Genomic DNA, 16223 nt, shown 5'->3' on the forward strand with positions numbered 1-16223 from the left:
CATAGTAAGTGTGGTTGTACACTCGGAGCTGTCATTCTCCTTGAAGTATTTATATATAGTGAGGTATGGTATGGGGGCGCTCGAGATGAGAATACACTGCGAAGTTTTAAACCAAACAATGCTGTCTAGGTCATGCTATCCCACCACCACAGCGAGTAGACACTGTCTTTAGCAGTCAGCTCGTAGACCTCGATGCTGCTTTGTCTTTGTTGGTTGTTGGTGGTGGTGGTGGTGGTGTTGTTCTTGTTGACTTGGAAGCTGAGCTTTGTCGTTGTCTTTTGCCGACGATTGTCTGACTGTTCCCAATTGGGCAATTCTGCTGGGTCGGACCGCAAACTCCAAAAAAACTTCTTCAACAACCACAACGACATCCGCATCCACCACCACTAGACTCCTCCCCCTCCTCGCACTCAAGGAGGCCTTCGACTACATCTCACTTCCAGCAGGCGCCACAATGTCCTAGAAATTCACCAATTGACTCCGCAGAAAGATTGATAAAACGCACCCGCATCAATGGTCGCCGCGAGCATGGCCGCCAGAGCGGCCGTCAGAACAGCCCCCAGAACAAGAGCGGCTATTAAAGCGGCTAGGAGAGCGGAAGCAGGGGCTGAAGCGGGTGCCGGCTCTCAGGCGAAGAAGCACTTTGCGAGAAAGGTTAAACACCATTCCTCAGACCTCCAGTTACCCAAGACGGTCAGCCCTGTGGTTGTCACCACCTTGGACGCCCTTCGGTTCCCACGAACGACAAAACCCATCCAGGGCAAGGTTAGAGAAACTGGGTCCCGTGCTGCTCTACTATGGCGGAGACAGGAAAGGGACAGACTACGCAAGGCGCTGCACCGACTGACGCATGGGAAAAATATATTCGCCTACAATAATATCCGAACGAACCAGGTTGTATATTCGTTTACAAGAGAGCTTGAGGTGAGTGGATTCTTCTTCCTTCCCGGATATATAAAAAGCAAACCTCAACCAGCCCTCCCAGAATGAAATAATATCATTTCTAACGCTGCACTGCTTGCTAGGAAAACAACGTCCTCTCCCAACTCGTCTACCACGGCAAAAAGACTGTACCCGCAACCTTGCGCAAGGATATGTGGACCCCTTATTTCTCTCTGCATTTCGCCTCCAACTCCCAGGGCCTTGAGGCCTACCGTCTCCTCCGCGAGTTTTCCATGCAGCGCCAGCTCGCTCCGCCTGCAGATATGATTACCGCCTCGGAAGAATGCGAAATCCTCACCCGCCAACGCCCGCGTGATCTCACTGAAGCTAAGAAATGGGACGAGGAATGGAAGATTCGCATGGAAAAACACCACATCCTGAGCAAACGATTGCGCGCCCGTGTGCTCATGGACCAAAAGGCTACGAGTGTCGCGGATGTGGCGGCGGTGTTGGCGCTGCAGGAGCAGAAGATGAAGGAGGAGCAGGAGCGGGAGGCGAGAGAGAGTGAGCTAGAAAATGAAGAGGAAGATGGGGGAGATGTAGAAGGCGGGGAGGAAGGGAAGGGGAAGGAGAGCGTACAGATTGGGGACAGGGATAAATCGGGGAAGAAAATTAGCAAAAAGAGACGGAAGCGGATGCGGGCGGCTATAAGAGCGCAGCAGGAGCTGGAGAAGGAAACCATGGAGAAAATCAGCGACTTGGAACGCATGCTTGGAGTTAAGATTGACCCGTCGCGGGCACCGTCGAAGTACCACATTGTCAATGAGGGCGAGGTCAAGATGTTCTGGACGGATCTGCATAATCTGCAGTATGCGGAGTCGTGGCCGAAGAATGTCATTCACGCTCAATTGAAAGGTGGCCGTGACCATATTATGGGTACCGGGATTGACCTCGCCGCAGGCGAGTCATTGGCGCTTGCTGGTGCTCCTGCTTCCAACGAGGGAGAGGGCGAGGGCGCGGAACAAGCTGGGGGCGCTGGTGTCGGTGGATTGGCTGAAGCCGAGACTAGGGCCCAGGAAGCGCAGGGGAAGGAGGAGGCTCCTAAGGAAGAGAAACCGAAGTCGGGTCTTGGGAAGTTGAAGTTCTGGTAGAAAGGATCCAGGGGCATGCCTGCCATGGTTTTATTCTCTTCTATTGAATACATTTAAATGGCTGTGTTGATAAAAAATGGGTGTATTATTTTTGCCTCCCTGTTTACCACGCCCCCCGTTTTGTTGAACACCTTGTACCATTTCCATTTCCTCTTATCTTCTCCTTTATGGTCAGGCCTTGGATCGTTGGCCATTATTTCCCCCCCCTTTTCTCTAGTTTTGTATACTATAAATTTTGGCGCAATCCTTGTTTTAAATAGACAAAACAACCTTATGGACATGAATATTTCCCTGACGTGATGATCTGACGGACCCGGGAAAGGACTGATATACGATAGAAAGGGCTAATATACGGCAGAAGCATGTTTTGATAGGCAAAGTAAACTATGTCAAACTTCTATAAATATCTAAATGAAGATTGAAATAGCTGCAGCTGATCTTAAATGATGACAATGGAGACTCGAAATGTAGAATTTTATACCCGTTCGAAACAAAACAAGCTTAATAGATAAGTTTCATATCGTATATGATATCTCATACTGTTCCCTAGTTTATTTTCGCCTGTCTTTCTCTCTTTACCCACCCCCCCCCCCCTTCTTCTCCGTCTCTCTCTCGCTCTGTATGTATGTGTATGCCACGCAGCACTCAAGAAACTGTACATGTGATGATGGTCGAAAGGCATAGATGGCAGGTAAAGAACCTAATAGCATTCATAGTCTGAGTGAGAGCAAAAAAAGAAGCAATGGAAAAAAAGAAAAGATCCCAACCCGTTTCGCACGATAATAACCCACATGGAAAAAAGAAGGAAAACATGAAGAAAGAAAAATATGAAGAAAGAGCACGATGATGATAGGCATAAAAGACATAAAAACATGAATGGAAAAAAAAGAAGAAGCGTGAAGACATAATATAAAAGGGGGAAAAGGGAAAAAGGGCTTTTTGCCTCCCTGCAAGAAAAAAAAAAAAAAAAAAAAAAAAAAAAAAAAAAAAAAAAAAAAAAAAAAAAAAAAAAACCTAGCTTCTTCTTCTGGCTTTTCCCTCCCCTTCCTATTCTTAATTTCGTCATGGAATAAAACACATCACGCACATCAAAACGGTCAAGAACAATGGTTCAAGTAAAATAACAGGGGAAAATAAAAAGTGAAAAAAAAAGAAAAAAAACCGCGAATAGGACCCCCTTCGGTTTTATCCCAAACCAGAAAACCAACCCATCGAACTGACCCAATTGCAAACGCCACGGGTTATCCACCTCCTTCCTCTTTCCTATCCCCCCTCCCCCCGCTCAAATCCAAATCCGCAACCTCAATCACCCCCTTCAACTCCGCTGGTGAAACCTCCGGCCCCAACTCATCATCCTCCACTGCCGAAAAGGACTCCACGGGCGTCAAATTCTCATCCTCACCTTTTGTAGCAGCAGCAGTGCCAGCAGTGGCGGCACCAAGTTCAGTCCCCAACTTTCCCGCGCGCGCCTTTTTCCGCGTCTTCTCGACGATCTTGTCCGCTTCGCTGATGCCGCCGAGTTGGCTTGGGGGTGGGAAGGATTCGGCGTTGTTATTATCAGTAGTAGCATTATTGGGAGTAGTATTACTTGAGGCGGCACCGGTAGTATTATCTGTCATAGCTGGTGGGCCGGCCGACGTGCGTCTTTGTCGTTCTATCGCTTCTTGGATGGCCTTTGTGTCGAAGCGGACAATCATGCAAGAGAGATTGTCGGTACTAAAGCGGGAGAGGGCGTGGTCGACGAGGATTTTCGAGGCGAGTTGCGGGTCCTCTGTGCCGCGGATGAGGTCGACGGCTTCTTGGTCGGAGCAGACATCCCATAACTGTAAACAGGAAGAAAGATAAGATACGATTAGTTTTTGGCAAGAGAAGAATAAACTAGTTTCAAAGATGAAAAAAAGCTCAAAGCAAAATACTCACACCGTCGCAAGCTAAAATCAGAAATTCATCCGTCTCAGGTTGAATGACCGTCTCCGTTGTGTACGGGTGGCCAGTGACGAGGTCTTTCATGTATGAATCCCCTAACGCCCGAGTGACAGCAAGAACGCCGTTTACGCGGTTATTCAAGATAAGGCCGCCTGCATTGGATATTCGTTTCCCCTCGTTCTCATCGCTGCCCTTGTGATCGTACGATAATCGAAGCGCCTTGCCATTCCGACATAGGACAACTCGTGCATCACCAACGTTCGCGGTATATAGTACACGTTGTCGCACGACTGTCGTTGTTTCTTGGGGCTGTTTCTGGTTTGCGGATCCTGGTTGGGCTGAGGCGGGTAATCCCGACGGTTCTAGAGATGAGGATGTCTGCACGGCTGGCGACGGGTTTATGTTACTATTATCCTTTTCTAGAGCTGACTTGCTGGGTGTCGCCAGCGGGGAGGATGAAGTCGCATTGGGTGGAGGAGCAGGGGGAGATGACAAAGCAGGTCGATCTTCCCATCGCAAGACTGCAGTGACAGCAGTGCAGCCGCTGTTTTTCAACGGGAGTTTTTCCAATTGCTGATCCACACTAGTGAATGCTTGGTCCAGGAGCTCTGGCACAGGCGCATTCGGGTGTTTTCTCATAATATCCTCTAAAATAAGATGTAGCTTTTTCCCACACCACTCCGCCGCGAAAGTCCCAGCATGCCCGTCAAAAATGGCAAAGTATCCGTTATCCGTTTCAATCATAGGTGGCAAATCGTCAGACTCTGTAGATGTAGATATTGAGTCCTCGGAGTTTTTGCTGCGGACAGAAGAATCGGCTCTGGCGGGCGTGGGGGCTGCTGTTCCAAGAAAATTATACAGATAGGCATGGGTATCTTCCATAGTCCTTCGACATTTTCTATTCTTATCTTCTGTGACTCCAACCCGAAACGACGAGCGCGCAGTTGGCGCTGATTCACCGGCTGAGTTATTCAGGGACCCTTGCGGCACAATCAAGGCGGGATCCATCTTCCCCAGCTTCTGCATAGGCGTTAGGGCTTGCTGTTCCCTATGGGACTCCCGTGGGCTTGAAAGGTGCAGGGAATTTTTAGCGTTGGAGAAGAAATTGACAGCCTTGGTCATAGAGCTACTTCGTCGCTTTGGCTGCTCCGCTGATGGGCTCGGGTCCTCGTTGCGGGGAGACAGGGAGTCGCTAGGCGAGGTGGCTTTGTTTCCGCGGCCAGCGGCTGTATTCTCCGTACTGATAGATAGAGTCGCCGAACCAGGGCGGGAGAGAGGGGAGGAATCGTCTTTCTCTTTGGTAGGGCTCGTGGAGCCACCGAACATTCTGTTCAGCAACCCGCCCTGGTTAGAGGAGAAGGTCCTCCGCTTGCTTCCTGCCAGCTTGACAATCCAACCAAAACACGGGAGCTTCAGTGTCGATGGGACAGAGAGGGTGTGGACGGGCGGCGAAGTTTGTATTCATTTATATCCTCCCGGGACGTCTTTTTTTTTTTTTTTTTTTTAATCGATTCTTTCTATTTATTTATTGTATTGTTTCTATCAAGTTTGAAAATCGCGAAGCGTGACGAGCGGGGGCCCTGGACTGAACATTGAAGTGGAAGTGTCAGTCGCATGCCACAAGTGCATATTTAGTGAAACAACACGATCTGAGTATTATCATGTAAAGCAGAGCAATTAATTATAGTCGGATTCCGTGCCTAGCAAACTCAATCCCGCTCGAGTGCGCCCGGACATCCAAGGTGATGGCAAGCGGCAAAGTAGGATATTGGAAGCACAGTTACCTCGGAAGCAATGATGACCAAACCCTTTTAAGGCTCGTGGATAACTACCACGGGAACAGCAATATCTCGTCAGCAAGATTCCATCTAGGGACCCCAGCGTGTGAATCGATGTGGACTAGGGCCCGGGGGGGGGGGGGGGGTTGTCAGTAAGGTGTAGCAGGCGTTTTGTAGCTAGAGGATTGTTTGTGGTTGTTGTTGTGGTGAAGATTGTGGTTATTGCTGATGATGTTGTTGTTTGTCTGGGAGGTGAGCACGAGGCAGGGTTATGCAGCAGGACTTTTCTGCAATCAAGATAAATTAGGTACTTTTTATAAACAACCATGCCGCGAGGAATCGGAAATCATGGCAGCGCAAAGCATTGAAGGAGAATTTTCTGCGAAATATAACTTAAAAGAGCAGTTATTTTGATCCGTGGGTTTATTATGGGGACAGACAGAATAGCCAGGGCGGGGGCAATATAGAGTAGAAAAAAAACAGACCCCCACCCACCCATGATGACGGACAGCACAGGGGCAACGGGGAAGATGTAAACAATTTAATATGCAGGGAGCAGTGGCTTACTTTCTAGTCAGTTGTAGTTGTAGAATTCGGAGATTCTAAGGGGGAGCGCGGGTTCATGGAGGAGTGAGTGTGGTGTGGTGGGGAGATGAGACGACGCCGGGAGGAGGATAAGGAGGCCAAGGTCTCTCGAGGCAGCGCTAAGCAGTGATTGGCTGACTGTATCCTGTGTCGTAGTGACGAGAGAGCAAAGAGACACAGAGCAGAGACAACGACGAGTGCTGGAACGTACGTGGAGAGAGAGTTGTTCTAGCTAAGTTAGTTCTTATTCTTATGTAGTTAGTTATGGGCTTGGCTGGCTGCAGGTTGTTGCCCGCGTGTTGCCCGTGTTGCCCGTCTTGCCCGCCGGGCTGGGCCTTAGCGGGGGTTATTAATAGGCGCACGCCCCGCCAAGACTTAGTGTTACAACTTCTACTTTTTAACTGCGTATACACTTGGATAGGATTTGTTATCGAACACCCTACGTATATCATCAAAGGGTTATATAGCTCCATTGTTTCACTACCTACCCACGAGAGATGTTACCAGAAAACAAAGTTACTAGCTTCGATGCACAGATATCTCCGTGAGTGGGTGTAACGGGTAACTCTAGATACCAACCTCCATGCGATTGATTGTATCACTGTCCATTACATATTCGTAGCAAGAAAAATCTACGAAAAAATGAAAGTATAAATAGAAATAGAAATAGAAATAGGAAGTATATGTAGCAGTCCGTAGCGTGGAAATCAAAACGCCAAACTCCGCTGCCTGCCACACAAAAGAAAAAGGAGGGAAAAAGGGGAAAAAGGGAATATACAGCAAGATGATAGATCACCGACGGAGACTGTCTAATCTTGCCTGTAAATCGTCGTCGTCTGTATTTGCACCGGCACCGGCACCGGCACCGCCACCGACTGCCTGCGCGACTCGTCCCTCGGGGACAGATGCCTTTTGCAATTCCGAAGGCGTCTCTCCCATCTGCGATAGTTAACTGTCAGCAAACATAGTGCTTTATAGAAACACATATCTCTCGAAAATATTCAAAGGAAAAAAGCAACAAGGGAAAAAAAAAAAAAAGGAAAAAAAGGAAAACCATACAGCTTGCCCGAGATCAACACCAATCTCATCCAGGACCTCTTTCACAATCTCCTCGCCTTCCTCCTCATCCTCTATTCCCGTGGCCTCGTCAATGGCATCGTCCATCAACTCCTGCCGCTGGTCCATGATTTCATTCTCCCGTTCGAATTCCATGGCTATCCGTTGTAGCGCGGGGAGGTTCATTTGTCTGTTCATGCTGCCCAAAAGCATTGTTGCGCCTCTCATGGATTGCATCATCTGCTCGTTACTCCTAACGGTCTATACAAGGCAACCCGATAGGTGTTAGCACGTCCTGGTACCCGGGGAAAACATAACCTCTGTTCTAAAGGCTCGTTTGTTTTTTTGCGCCGCAAGCAAAAATCGTACCTGGATCCGGAGGGAGATGGCTTGTAGCTGTGTTCGCATTGAGTAGAACTTTTGGATATACCTAGAAGAAACGATGACAAAATAAGAATAATCGAATCAGCAACCATGAGGTTTTGAATGAAATGATAACACACAAGCAGTGTATAAATCGCGGAAAAGAGGTTCCCTAGAAAGGAAAATATATCGACATACCGCCTCGTCCTAACCAGATCTTTCGCCTGAATCTTGCAGGCCCCTATTTGCCCATTCTTTGCGCTCTTCTTGATATCCTGCACAAGCTTCTTTTCCTGGTTTTCCAGCTTAACACGTTCTCTATCCAGTTCGCGCTGCGTCTTTTCCAGGGCCCGTTGATGTTTTCGCAGACGCTCTGCGGGGGTCATCCGCTTTCCAAACGCCCATTCTACGATCTGGTTGCCTAGTAAGCAGTCGTTCTAACGCGGGGTATGGTATTGGTACGTACATTCATTGCGAGTTGTTGTATGAGAAGGTAAAGAGAGAGGAAAATATAACACCCGGTAACTATCACAGTGTGATAGACAGCAGCAGCAGTAGCAGCAGCAGCAGCAGCAGGAGGCTGGATTGCACTTATTTAGCTGGTCTCTAGAACAACGGCTTGGTGCTCTGAATAATAATGTCGCGGTGACGATGTTCTGCTGCGGGCTGCTGATTGCCCAGAAGCGCCACGCCAAGCCCGGGACAATCAGATCCGGACCATCAGCAATAATTCTTTTCCACCCAACGTCATTAACCCGTTTTCCTCTGCAAAAACCCCCCCGGTTCAACATCCACACAACTACCACGTCTCAAACGACCCCTCTTCATTTCATGCGGGTGCTCACTCATCTCCTTTGATCGGCGCAGTTCGCTTGCTTGCCATGAGTCAACAGTATTTCCCGAGTGAGGCCGGCTCGGCGGCTGGCGAGGGCTCCTCCAAACACGCCACTGGAGGAGAATCTTCGAACAGCTCGCATCACCACGGCGAAGGGCCTGAGTATATGGTCGTCGGGTCCGGATCGGTTTCTCACAACGCGACATCGCTGATGGCGTCGCTGAATCACGATTCTGGCTATGGGGGTAGCATAATGGGCGAGAGTGCGGATGGATTGATGGGGGACCGGCCGACACCTTCGCACACACCAGTTGTTCCGGGTCAGCTCAATGAGGCTGGTTAGTTTATGGTTTAATTCTGCTGATTGGGCCTCTTTTTAACTAACAGATATTCGTTCTATATAGCCGAGCACGAAAGACAGATTGTCGCAAGCCATGTCCACCAATTACTATAGTATGTCTTGCTCCTTGACCCCGATCCACATTTCCCCCTTTTCCCCATTTTAACACTTTTATCTGTTCTCTCTAGCAACTCGAACCGAACCCAGCTTAGTCGCTCGATTACCCGCACCGTAGAACTTCTCAAAGAGCTCCAGCAAATGAACCGCAAGTGGCCCGCTCATTACCCACCCGTCCAGTCCACTCAACCCACATCCTCATACCCACCTGGTCCACAGCGTGTACAGTCATGGCAGGTCGATGCAGCAAATTCCAATCCTTTCGAAAGGCCAGACCCGTTGCGACGTACGACTGCAGGAGTAGACGGGAGTACGATTCCTGACTCTAGCGAAGCTGCAGAAAACAGACCGCCTCCCGGGCCACGGCTAGTGACGCCGCAGATCGCCCAAGAGTTTTCCATCTTGAAACTAGATCTGAAACTCGGCGCTTTGTCGCAGTCAGAGTTGGTTCATTCACTAGAAAAAGGCTCGATTGCGTCTTTGCTAGATGGCAGGGTCAGCCAGAGCATCAGACATTTACTATCTTTAAGGGATAGAATAGAAGATTTGTCCAGTAAGGTGTTGATTACTGGTGATCTTAATGCTGGCAAATCGACGTTCTGCAATGCGCTGTTGCGTCGCAAAGTTCTGCCAGAAGACCAGCAGCCGTGCACGAGTATTTTCTGTGAAGTGCTGGATGCGAGAGAAAATGGTGGCGTTGAGGAGGTCCATGCCATCCACAAGGACCGACCGTATAACCGCAATGATGAGAGTACATATGACGTATACTCCATACAGGACCTGGAATCGATAGTGGTGGACAACAGCAAATATATGCAGTGCAAGATTTATCTAAAGGATGTAAGGACAATTGACGAGTCATTACTAAACAATGGCGTGGTCGATATATCCATCATTGATGCCCCCGGCCTTAACTCTGATTCCGTCAAGACCACTGCTGTCTTCGCTCGACAGGAGGAAATCGACGTGGTCGTTTTTGTCGTGTCCGCTGCGAACCATTTTACCTTATCAGCACAGGAATTTATCATGAATGCCGCCCACGAGAAAGCTTATATTTTTATTGTTGTGAATGGCTTTGACAATATCCGGGATAAGCAACGATGTCAACAAATGGTTTTGAAGCAGATTGCTAAATTGAGTCCACGGACGTTTAAGGAGTCTGCTGAACTTGTTCACTTCGTATCGAGTAATGCGGTCCCTGTTATGCCTGCTATCACGGCTGGTGGAGGCGGAGGAGGAGGTGATGGTGATGGCGGTGATAACGGTCTAGACCTGGATGACGAGGATGGCTCAAAGGGCAAAGGAAAGGCCCCAATTGCAGCGGACGATAAGGGAAAAGGGAAGGAGAAAGAGAAAATTCAGGACTTCGAAAACTTGGAGGGTGCATTGCGCCGATTTGTCCTTGACAAACGCTCAAGGTCGAAACTTGCTCCGGCAAAGACCTATCTATTAAACATCCTTTCTGATCTTCATGTTCTTGCCTCTGCGAACCGAGATGTCGCTTCATCCGAACTCGATCGCATGACAAAGGAACTCGAAGAACTCGTGCCCGCCTACGAAGAAAGCATGAAGAGTCGAACAGAAGTTACCGAGCAGCTTTCTAATTCTATTGATGAGTCGTGCGAGGAAGTCTATAACCATTCTCGAACAACTTTGTCCACCAGAGTAGCGACACTTGGTGAAGCTACTCTTGGCGTCGAATACCCGGGTTTGTTCTCCGCGTTCCAGTATGCGGAAGATCTGAAGGTAGCTATGCTCGACGAGCTTGCTGCCACCGTCTCCGCGTGCGAGGATTACGCTCGCGGAAAATCCGTCCAGGGAGTCAACATGATCCAGAGCATCGGCCTCCTCCACGTCGGAGAAGATAAATTCCCCAACCTTAATTTCCGCGCGGATCTTATGTTCAAGCAAAAGCGACATATCACTGCCAGGCAGATCGATACTGAAATCGATATATGGGACTTTTTCGACATCGCTGGCCTGTGGCATCGGCAGGAAAAGGTAGCTGGGACCAGCATGGCGATGACTCTTGTCACTGTCCTTGGCGGAAGAGCCTTGGGAGGATCAAATTGGATCGACGGTGCGCTTGGTGCTGCTAGGATTCTGGGAACGAACAATATGCGTCGGATGATCGTGCCTGGCATGGTCGCAGCAGGTGAGTTTATTTTTCCTCTTTCCAGTCGGACCGCTTCATTAACCCCGGGGAACCCCTTTTCGTCCCCAACACGAGCTAACAATACCATCTTGAATTTCTTAGCACTATTAACCGCATCATACCTCCTCACCCAAATCCCCACCGCCCTCCCCACAAACATCTCGCGCAAACTCTCCGAATCCCTCGCAGAAATCGATTACATTCACACCAATGCCACCCGCATCTCCTCTGAGGTGCGTCGCGTCCTCCGCATGCCCGCATCCAGGCTACAATCAACCCTCCAGACAGCCACAGAAGAACTAGCCAAGCGCAAAGCCGAAGTCGGCAAGACCAAGGAAGAGAGCGAAGTTGCCAGCAAGTACTTCTCGAATCTATTCCGCGAGAGCAGGGATACTCGCAGGGCGGTTGAGCAGGTTGATCTAGAATCACCCCTGCCGGGCAGTATGGCGCAATATCAGCAACAAGCAGCGCGAGGTTCGCGTTCTTGATTTTCTTCTTCCTCCCCCCCCCCCCCCCCCCCCGGGACGAATAAAAGAGCTAGTCAGGGAGGGGCATGGGGATAATGTATCATCCTAGCTGTCTGACGTCAATCATCCCATTCGTTTTTTATTTTTATTTATTTTTATTTTTGCTCCTCCTTTTTGCTTCACAGTGGTTGGTGCATCACCTCCTAGACATCCATGCATACACCTCTTTATTCCTTTGCGTTTCTAATGCTTCTCATCTTCACATGTATGTATTTATGCAGTATGTACTAACGCCTTTTTCTTTTCTCTATCTTCCATGTAAATACCCCCTATCCGCTCCCTTCTTTACACCGTCTTTTTTTCCCTCACAACATCTCCCATCTCACAACCAATTACATACTCAAATGTGCATGGGTGTGAATAAGATTGGTCATCTATATATATTGTATAGTTCACGATGTAGATATGGTGCCTTTGTTTCATTTTACTACACCAAACAAGTAAAATTGAATGGAGCACTTATTACATGCTTGTGTAGATTTCTTTTGCCCTTTTTCCCTCTTGTTCCTCTGCCATGTTTATTTTTATTTTTATTTTTGTTCTTTTTTTCCCTTGGTATCCTAAAGGACAAATTACCCCGTCAACGCCCTATTTCTTTTTCCATTTCTTCTCCCCCGAGCGCGCAAAATCATTACCTGAAGCAAAGCATTCTGCTTTTATTTTTGCGGGGACCCGAAGCGCTTGGTGTACATTAATTTATAGCTAGCTACAAGTGGATAACTGTCCGGGGTTTATGCAATTCATTTTTTGACTATGATCTTTTTGTGGTTGGCATGCAGCTTCCTTCCTTTAATGCTGTACTTAATTCCCTCTTGTAAAAGCCCATTCTATCGAACCCTCTTTCTATCGATAACCTCGGACTTATCGGTTTAGAATAGGCGAGTTGAAATACACTTCATCCTACTATCATGCCTTTGTCTCAGCAGACAATATATATATTATCCAAAATGGCACTGGAAGCCACAGGGCGCCTTATTTACTCGCCATCAGAGTGTGCTCAGGACATAAAACCAAAATTTGCACCAAAGAAGAACCAAAAAAACACCTCCCCGCTTCCAAGAGAAAATTTGAACGAGTAATCCTCACCAACCAAAATATCACGCCTTATTCCCTCGCTTTGATGACTGCCAGCACAGAACGCGATCAAGCTTGTAAGATTTTGGCACACCTTCTGTGCGATGTGTATATACACGGATATATCTGTACGAGAAAGAAAATGGAGCCATAGATTAAAAGAAATCACAAAATCATAACCCCTCATACGTCACCCCTTTCCCCGACCTTCTAGTCCTCCTCCTATTCCCCCACCCATCCAGTGCCTCGTTCTCTTTAAGCACCAAACTCTTCGAGGTGATCTCACGGTGCCTAGCCGTGGCCGTGGCGGCAGCGGAAGCCCCATCTTTCCCATCCGCCACCCCCGCCGCCCCGCCATCAATCTTAGCTCTCATAGCCGCCGCATCGGGAATCTCATAGCCCAACTGCGTCAGATCTGGCGTGTCATCGTCGTCCGGGAACCCGGCCCCGCCATGATCGCGCATAGAGCCGCCATGCGGGAAATCAGCCGTCGTATGAGTGCGGAACATTTCCAACCGAGACTCCAGCAGCTGCTGCGCCTCTGTCTTATCCGTCTTCTTGTTTACGAGAACGGAGGAGGTAGAGACGCTGGGGGCGTTGCTGTGGGCTTTGGGGGTCGAGGAGCTGTCGAAGCCGAGCCCGTCGACGACGCTGCCGTGGCCGTCTTCGTTCATGGTGTCGATGGAGCTGGCTCGGGATATGCGCGTGTCGCCGCCACCGCTGCCGCCTGGTACGGTGGCACTTAGTAACATTGAGGAATGCGAATTGGCGCGGCCAAGGAGCTGCTTTCTGCGCTTGCGCTGCTGCTGCTGTACACCGTTGCCAGTACCGTCTCTATCTTCCAGGCTGGATGGTTTGGAAGAAGCTGCCCGGCGCTTTTGTTTTAGGAATTCATTCAGGGCGCTGTCGAGAGTCGTTTTGGAATTCTGGTTATTATCGTTATTATACTCGTTATAATCATTATTGTTATTATTATTATGAGATTCTTCTGCTGCTGGGTGCCTTGGTCTGACAGATGGCACGGGGAGGGTGGGGACAGGGGTTTGGTTGCGCTTTGAAGGGGACGGGGAACGGCTGGCTGTTTTCCGTGGCGAGTTTGCTGAAAGCTCTTGGAGGGCGCTGCCGGGTGGGACACTTGGTTCTCGCGCTACTGGAGTGTATTTCCATTTTTCTTTAGTTCGGGCAGGAAGTGTGGGTTGTTTAGCTGTGTCTGGGCCGGTGTGTGGGGATATTTCATCTTCTAACAGCGCCTTACGCTTCTTGGGTTCATTTTGTTTCACTTCATCCCGTTGAATAAGTTGGGTCGGACATCTAGTGTCCTGAGGCTGTCTATACTCGATTATATACGGTGTGAACGGTTTTCTCTCCCCAGTCTGAACTGAAATCCATAGCCAATCCGCAATGACAGCTGGGATATTCCATTCCGCGACATGTCGCAGTTTTTCTTGATTCGGGTTTCCACTGTTGCAGATAAGCACTGATGCTTTGGGCGTGAGAAACTCGTCATAGGTAGCCCCTAGTAACAAATTAGCACCAAATTGTCGCTCATGGGGATAAGGCATGTCAAAACACATACCCATTACCTTGACGAGCTTCGAAAGATGTAAGAGATCAATACCGGAAAATCCAGTCGAGCAAACTCTCAGCCCTTGGAATGCTATTCATAGTTAGATATATGTAGTGTTTAAACGAACAAGTTTTACGAACCTGGTATTGGGAATTTCGGGAAGGGAGTGCTAGTAATATGTGCCTCAGGAGGCACGAGAGCATTGTTATGCAGGCACTTCTCAATCCATAGGTCCGTCACAATTTCTGGCTCTACGACAAAGTCATCAATAGATGGAAGTTCGGAACGTGGTAAATTATGCGGCACGAGTATATACATTGCGGGTCCACTTGTTGGGATGTCTCCTGCAAGTTCATTTAGGCACGCAACGATTTGAGCATCACGAGAGCGCAGGTGAGTCTCCAAAATTCTAGTCTAGCGGAACGTTAGATATGCGGAAAAGGTGGTGAATAACTGCATTGCTTACTTGACTTGAAGAGAACCCTTTTATAAAAAATCTAGCGCCGAACCAAAATCCACGGCGAGCTACATCAAGCTCCTGTGATTTTTGTGTGGACATTTCGGTCATGGCAGGGCGAGCTCTTTCAGTTATGGTAGTCTCGCTAGCGAAGGACTTTAGTTCTTGGATCACCGCTGGAGTATCAGCCATTTGCCCGCTAGGATCAGTTTTAATGCTAGCACTCGAGTTTGAGGTTCTCGTAGCATCCCCTACAATATCTGTCCAGATATCCTCGTTTTGGCCACCCAGTTTCATGCTTGCAACTCTGCGGATTTTCCGAGTCCGTTGAGGATTGGTTATGGCCGCTTTGGGTCGCTTCACGGGAACTCCCGGGGCGGATCTATTCCATGCGCCAATGCCCTGCTCTTCATCCGGGAGCAGAGGGTCATAGAGGTTCTCATCAAGAGCCATCCCTCGCACAAGGCTGTCTTCAAGCCACTTTAGGCTAACCACTGTTATTTTCCACAGCATTGCATACTTATATTTTTGACTATATCCAGATCGCGCAATCAGATGGGTGACACTCTTTGTAAGATCCCGGCGAAATTCCGCTCCATTGTCCGTGATCGTCTTCTGTAGGGAGTTCCTGTGATTCACTTTTCGTGGTGAGCAGACTGTGTACACCGACAAACGAGAAGTGACAAAACATTGCATCGCTTACTGTCGTCAAATCCCGTAAGGCATATAGATAAGCCAGCAAATGTGGGATATCGATATTGTTCTTCCAGCTCCTGAAGATTGGTATCCCCCCCAAGTACCCAGGATGACCGGACAGCTTCAACCCATTCCGCCTTTAAGACCTTTATGTCAGCCCGCTCCTTGGCCACATATCTATATTTTGGGGTATTCAGTTCTCCGACGATCAAATGCGTGACATCTGAAGTGAGATCAAATTTATGGACAGCTCCCATCTGGGTGGCCATGGAAGCTATTTCTTCCTATATGAACCATCAACAACTGGAGAAAATTGAGGTATGGATCTGGAGAAGACAAACCTACCCGGTACTCTGGCAATATCGACGTACAGCAAAGAATCACCCCCGAAAGAGGGCGTTCCTTGTCTAATATCTATCAGCATATGAATGGTATTTTATAGAGCACCAGATTACCTACCTGGTACAACCTCCCCTTCCATGCTTCATAATCGAAACCAATTCCACTTGCCCATAACATCAGCTAAATTGGTAAGTTAGGGTTGAGCTTTCCAAATATCAATAGCCAACACCGAACTGTCGCATAAATGTTTCTTCGTATTAAATCATTGTTGTCGACGGTAGCTGCAAACACGCGACCCAGAGCCGCCGAACACGCGATCACATGACCTTTATGCTCCAATTCATTTTTACTTGACAAGTCACGTGATTATTT

The 16223-nt window shown here is 48.6% G+C and overlaps 5 protein-coding genes across 5 annotated transcripts; 2 read left to right on the forward strand and 3 right to left on the reverse strand.

The window, feature by feature from the left end:
- Positions 1–128: 128 nt before the first annotated feature.
- Positions 129–2577, forward strand: BDCG_05049 (uncharacterized protein). Its single transcript, XM_045420712.1, has 2 exons — positions 129–924; positions 1026–2577. Exons 1-2 carry the CDS (start codon positions 514–516, stop codon positions 2031–2033), a joined length of 1419 nt encoding a protein of 472 aa, XP_045276757.1. The 5' UTR covers positions 129–513; the 3' UTR covers positions 2034–2577.
- BDCG_05050 (protein phosphatase) lies at positions 2400–5883 on the reverse strand. Its single transcript, XM_045420713.1, has 3 exons — positions 5744–5883; positions 3954–5544; positions 2400–3856 (listed from the first exon to the last, which is right to left on the reverse strand). The coding sequence occupies exons 2-3, from the start codon at positions 5283–5285 to the stop codon at positions 3275–3277; spliced, it is 1914 nt and encodes a 637-aa protein (XP_045276758.1). The 5' UTR covers positions 5286–5544; positions 5744–5883; the 3' UTR covers positions 2400–3274.
- An 804-nt stretch (positions 5884–6687) lies between these two features.
- BDCG_05051 (SNF7 family protein) lies at positions 6688–8442 on the reverse strand. Its single transcript, XM_045420714.1, has 5 exons — positions 8208–8442; positions 7940–8154; positions 7748–7808; positions 7382–7639; positions 6688–7261 (listed from the first exon to the last, which is right to left on the reverse strand). Exons 1-5 carry the CDS (start codon positions 8211–8213, stop codon positions 7115–7117), a joined length of 687 nt encoding a protein of 228 aa, XP_045276759.1. The 5' UTR covers positions 8214–8442; the 3' UTR covers positions 6688–7114.
- On the forward strand, positions 6730–14498 carry BDCG_05052 (mitofusin). Its single transcript, XM_045420715.1, has 4 exons — positions 6730–8914; positions 8981–9029; positions 9105–11188; positions 11291–14498. The coding sequence occupies exons 1-4, from the start codon at positions 8623–8625 to the stop codon at positions 11674–11676; spliced, it is 2811 nt and encodes a 936-aa protein (XP_045276760.1). The 5' UTR covers positions 6730–8622; the 3' UTR covers positions 11677–14498.
- BDCG_05053 (BRCT domain-containing protein) lies at positions 12199–16145 on the reverse strand. Its single transcript, XM_045420716.1, has 7 exons — positions 15969–16145; positions 15855–15916; positions 15517–15793; positions 14823–15451; positions 14497–14770; positions 14366–14446; positions 12199–14305 (listed from the first exon to the last, which is right to left on the reverse strand). Exons 1-7 carry the CDS (start codon positions 15988–15990, stop codon positions 12963–12965), a joined length of 2688 nt encoding a protein of 895 aa, XP_045276761.1. The 5' UTR covers positions 15991–16145; the 3' UTR covers positions 12199–12962.
- Positions 16146–16223: the final 78 nt, after the last annotated feature.

The sequence above is a fragment of the Blastomyces dermatitidis genome (assembly GCF_000003525.1).
Source record: "Blastomyces dermatitidis ER-3 genomic scaffold supercont1.5, whole genome shotgun sequence".
NCBI lineage: Eukaryota > Fungi > Ascomycota > Eurotiomycetes > Onygenales > Ajellomycetaceae > Blastomyces > Blastomyces dermatitidis.

Coding starts and splice junctions, on each gene's coding strand:
- BDCG_05049 (XM_045420712.1), top strand. CDS start 514: ATGGTCGCCGCGAGCATGGCCGCCAGAGCGGCCGTCAGAACAGCCCCC. Junction 925..1,025: donor CGTTTACAAGAGAGCTTGAG/GTGAGTGGATTC, acceptor ACTGCTTGCTAG/GAAAACAACGTCCTCTCCCA.
- BDCG_05050 (XM_045420713.1), bottom strand. CDS start 5,285: ATGTTCGGTGGCTCCACGAGCCCTACCAAAGAGAAAGACGATTCCTCC. Junction 3,857..3,953: donor TGATTTTAGCTTGCGACGGT/GTGAGTATTTTG, acceptor TCCTGTTTACAG/TTATGGGATGTCTGCTCCGA.
- BDCG_05051 (XM_045420714.1), bottom strand. Junction 7,809..7,939: donor GATCTGGTTAGGACGAGGCG/GTATGTCGATAT, acceptor CGTTTCTTCTAG/GTATATCCAAAAGTTCTACT. Junction 7,640..7,747: donor CCATCTCCCTCCGGATCCAG/GTACGATTTTTG, acceptor TGCCTTGTATAG/ACCGTTAGGAGTAACGAGCA.
- BDCG_05052 (XM_045420715.1), top strand. CDS start 8,623: ATGAGTCAACAGTATTTCCCGAGTGAGGCCGGCTCGGCGGCTGGCGAG. Junction 8,915..8,980: donor GGGTCAGCTCAATGAGGCTG/GTTAGTTTATGG, acceptor CGTTCTATATAG/CCGAGCACGAAAGACAGATT. Junction 11,189..11,290: donor GCCTGGCATGGTCGCAGCAG/GTGAGTTTATTT, acceptor TGAATTTCTTAG/CACTATTAACCGCATCATAC.
- BDCG_05053 (XM_045420716.1), bottom strand. CDS start 15,990: ATGGAAGGGGAGGTTGTACCAG. Junction 15,794..15,854: donor CGATATTGCCAGAGTACCGG/GTAGGTTTGTCT, acceptor TGGTTCATATAG/GAAGAAATAGCTTCCATGGC. Junction 14,306..14,365: donor GAAGCTCGTCAAGGTAATGG/GTATGTGTTTTG, acceptor ATTTGTTACTAG/GGGCTACCTATGACGAGTTT.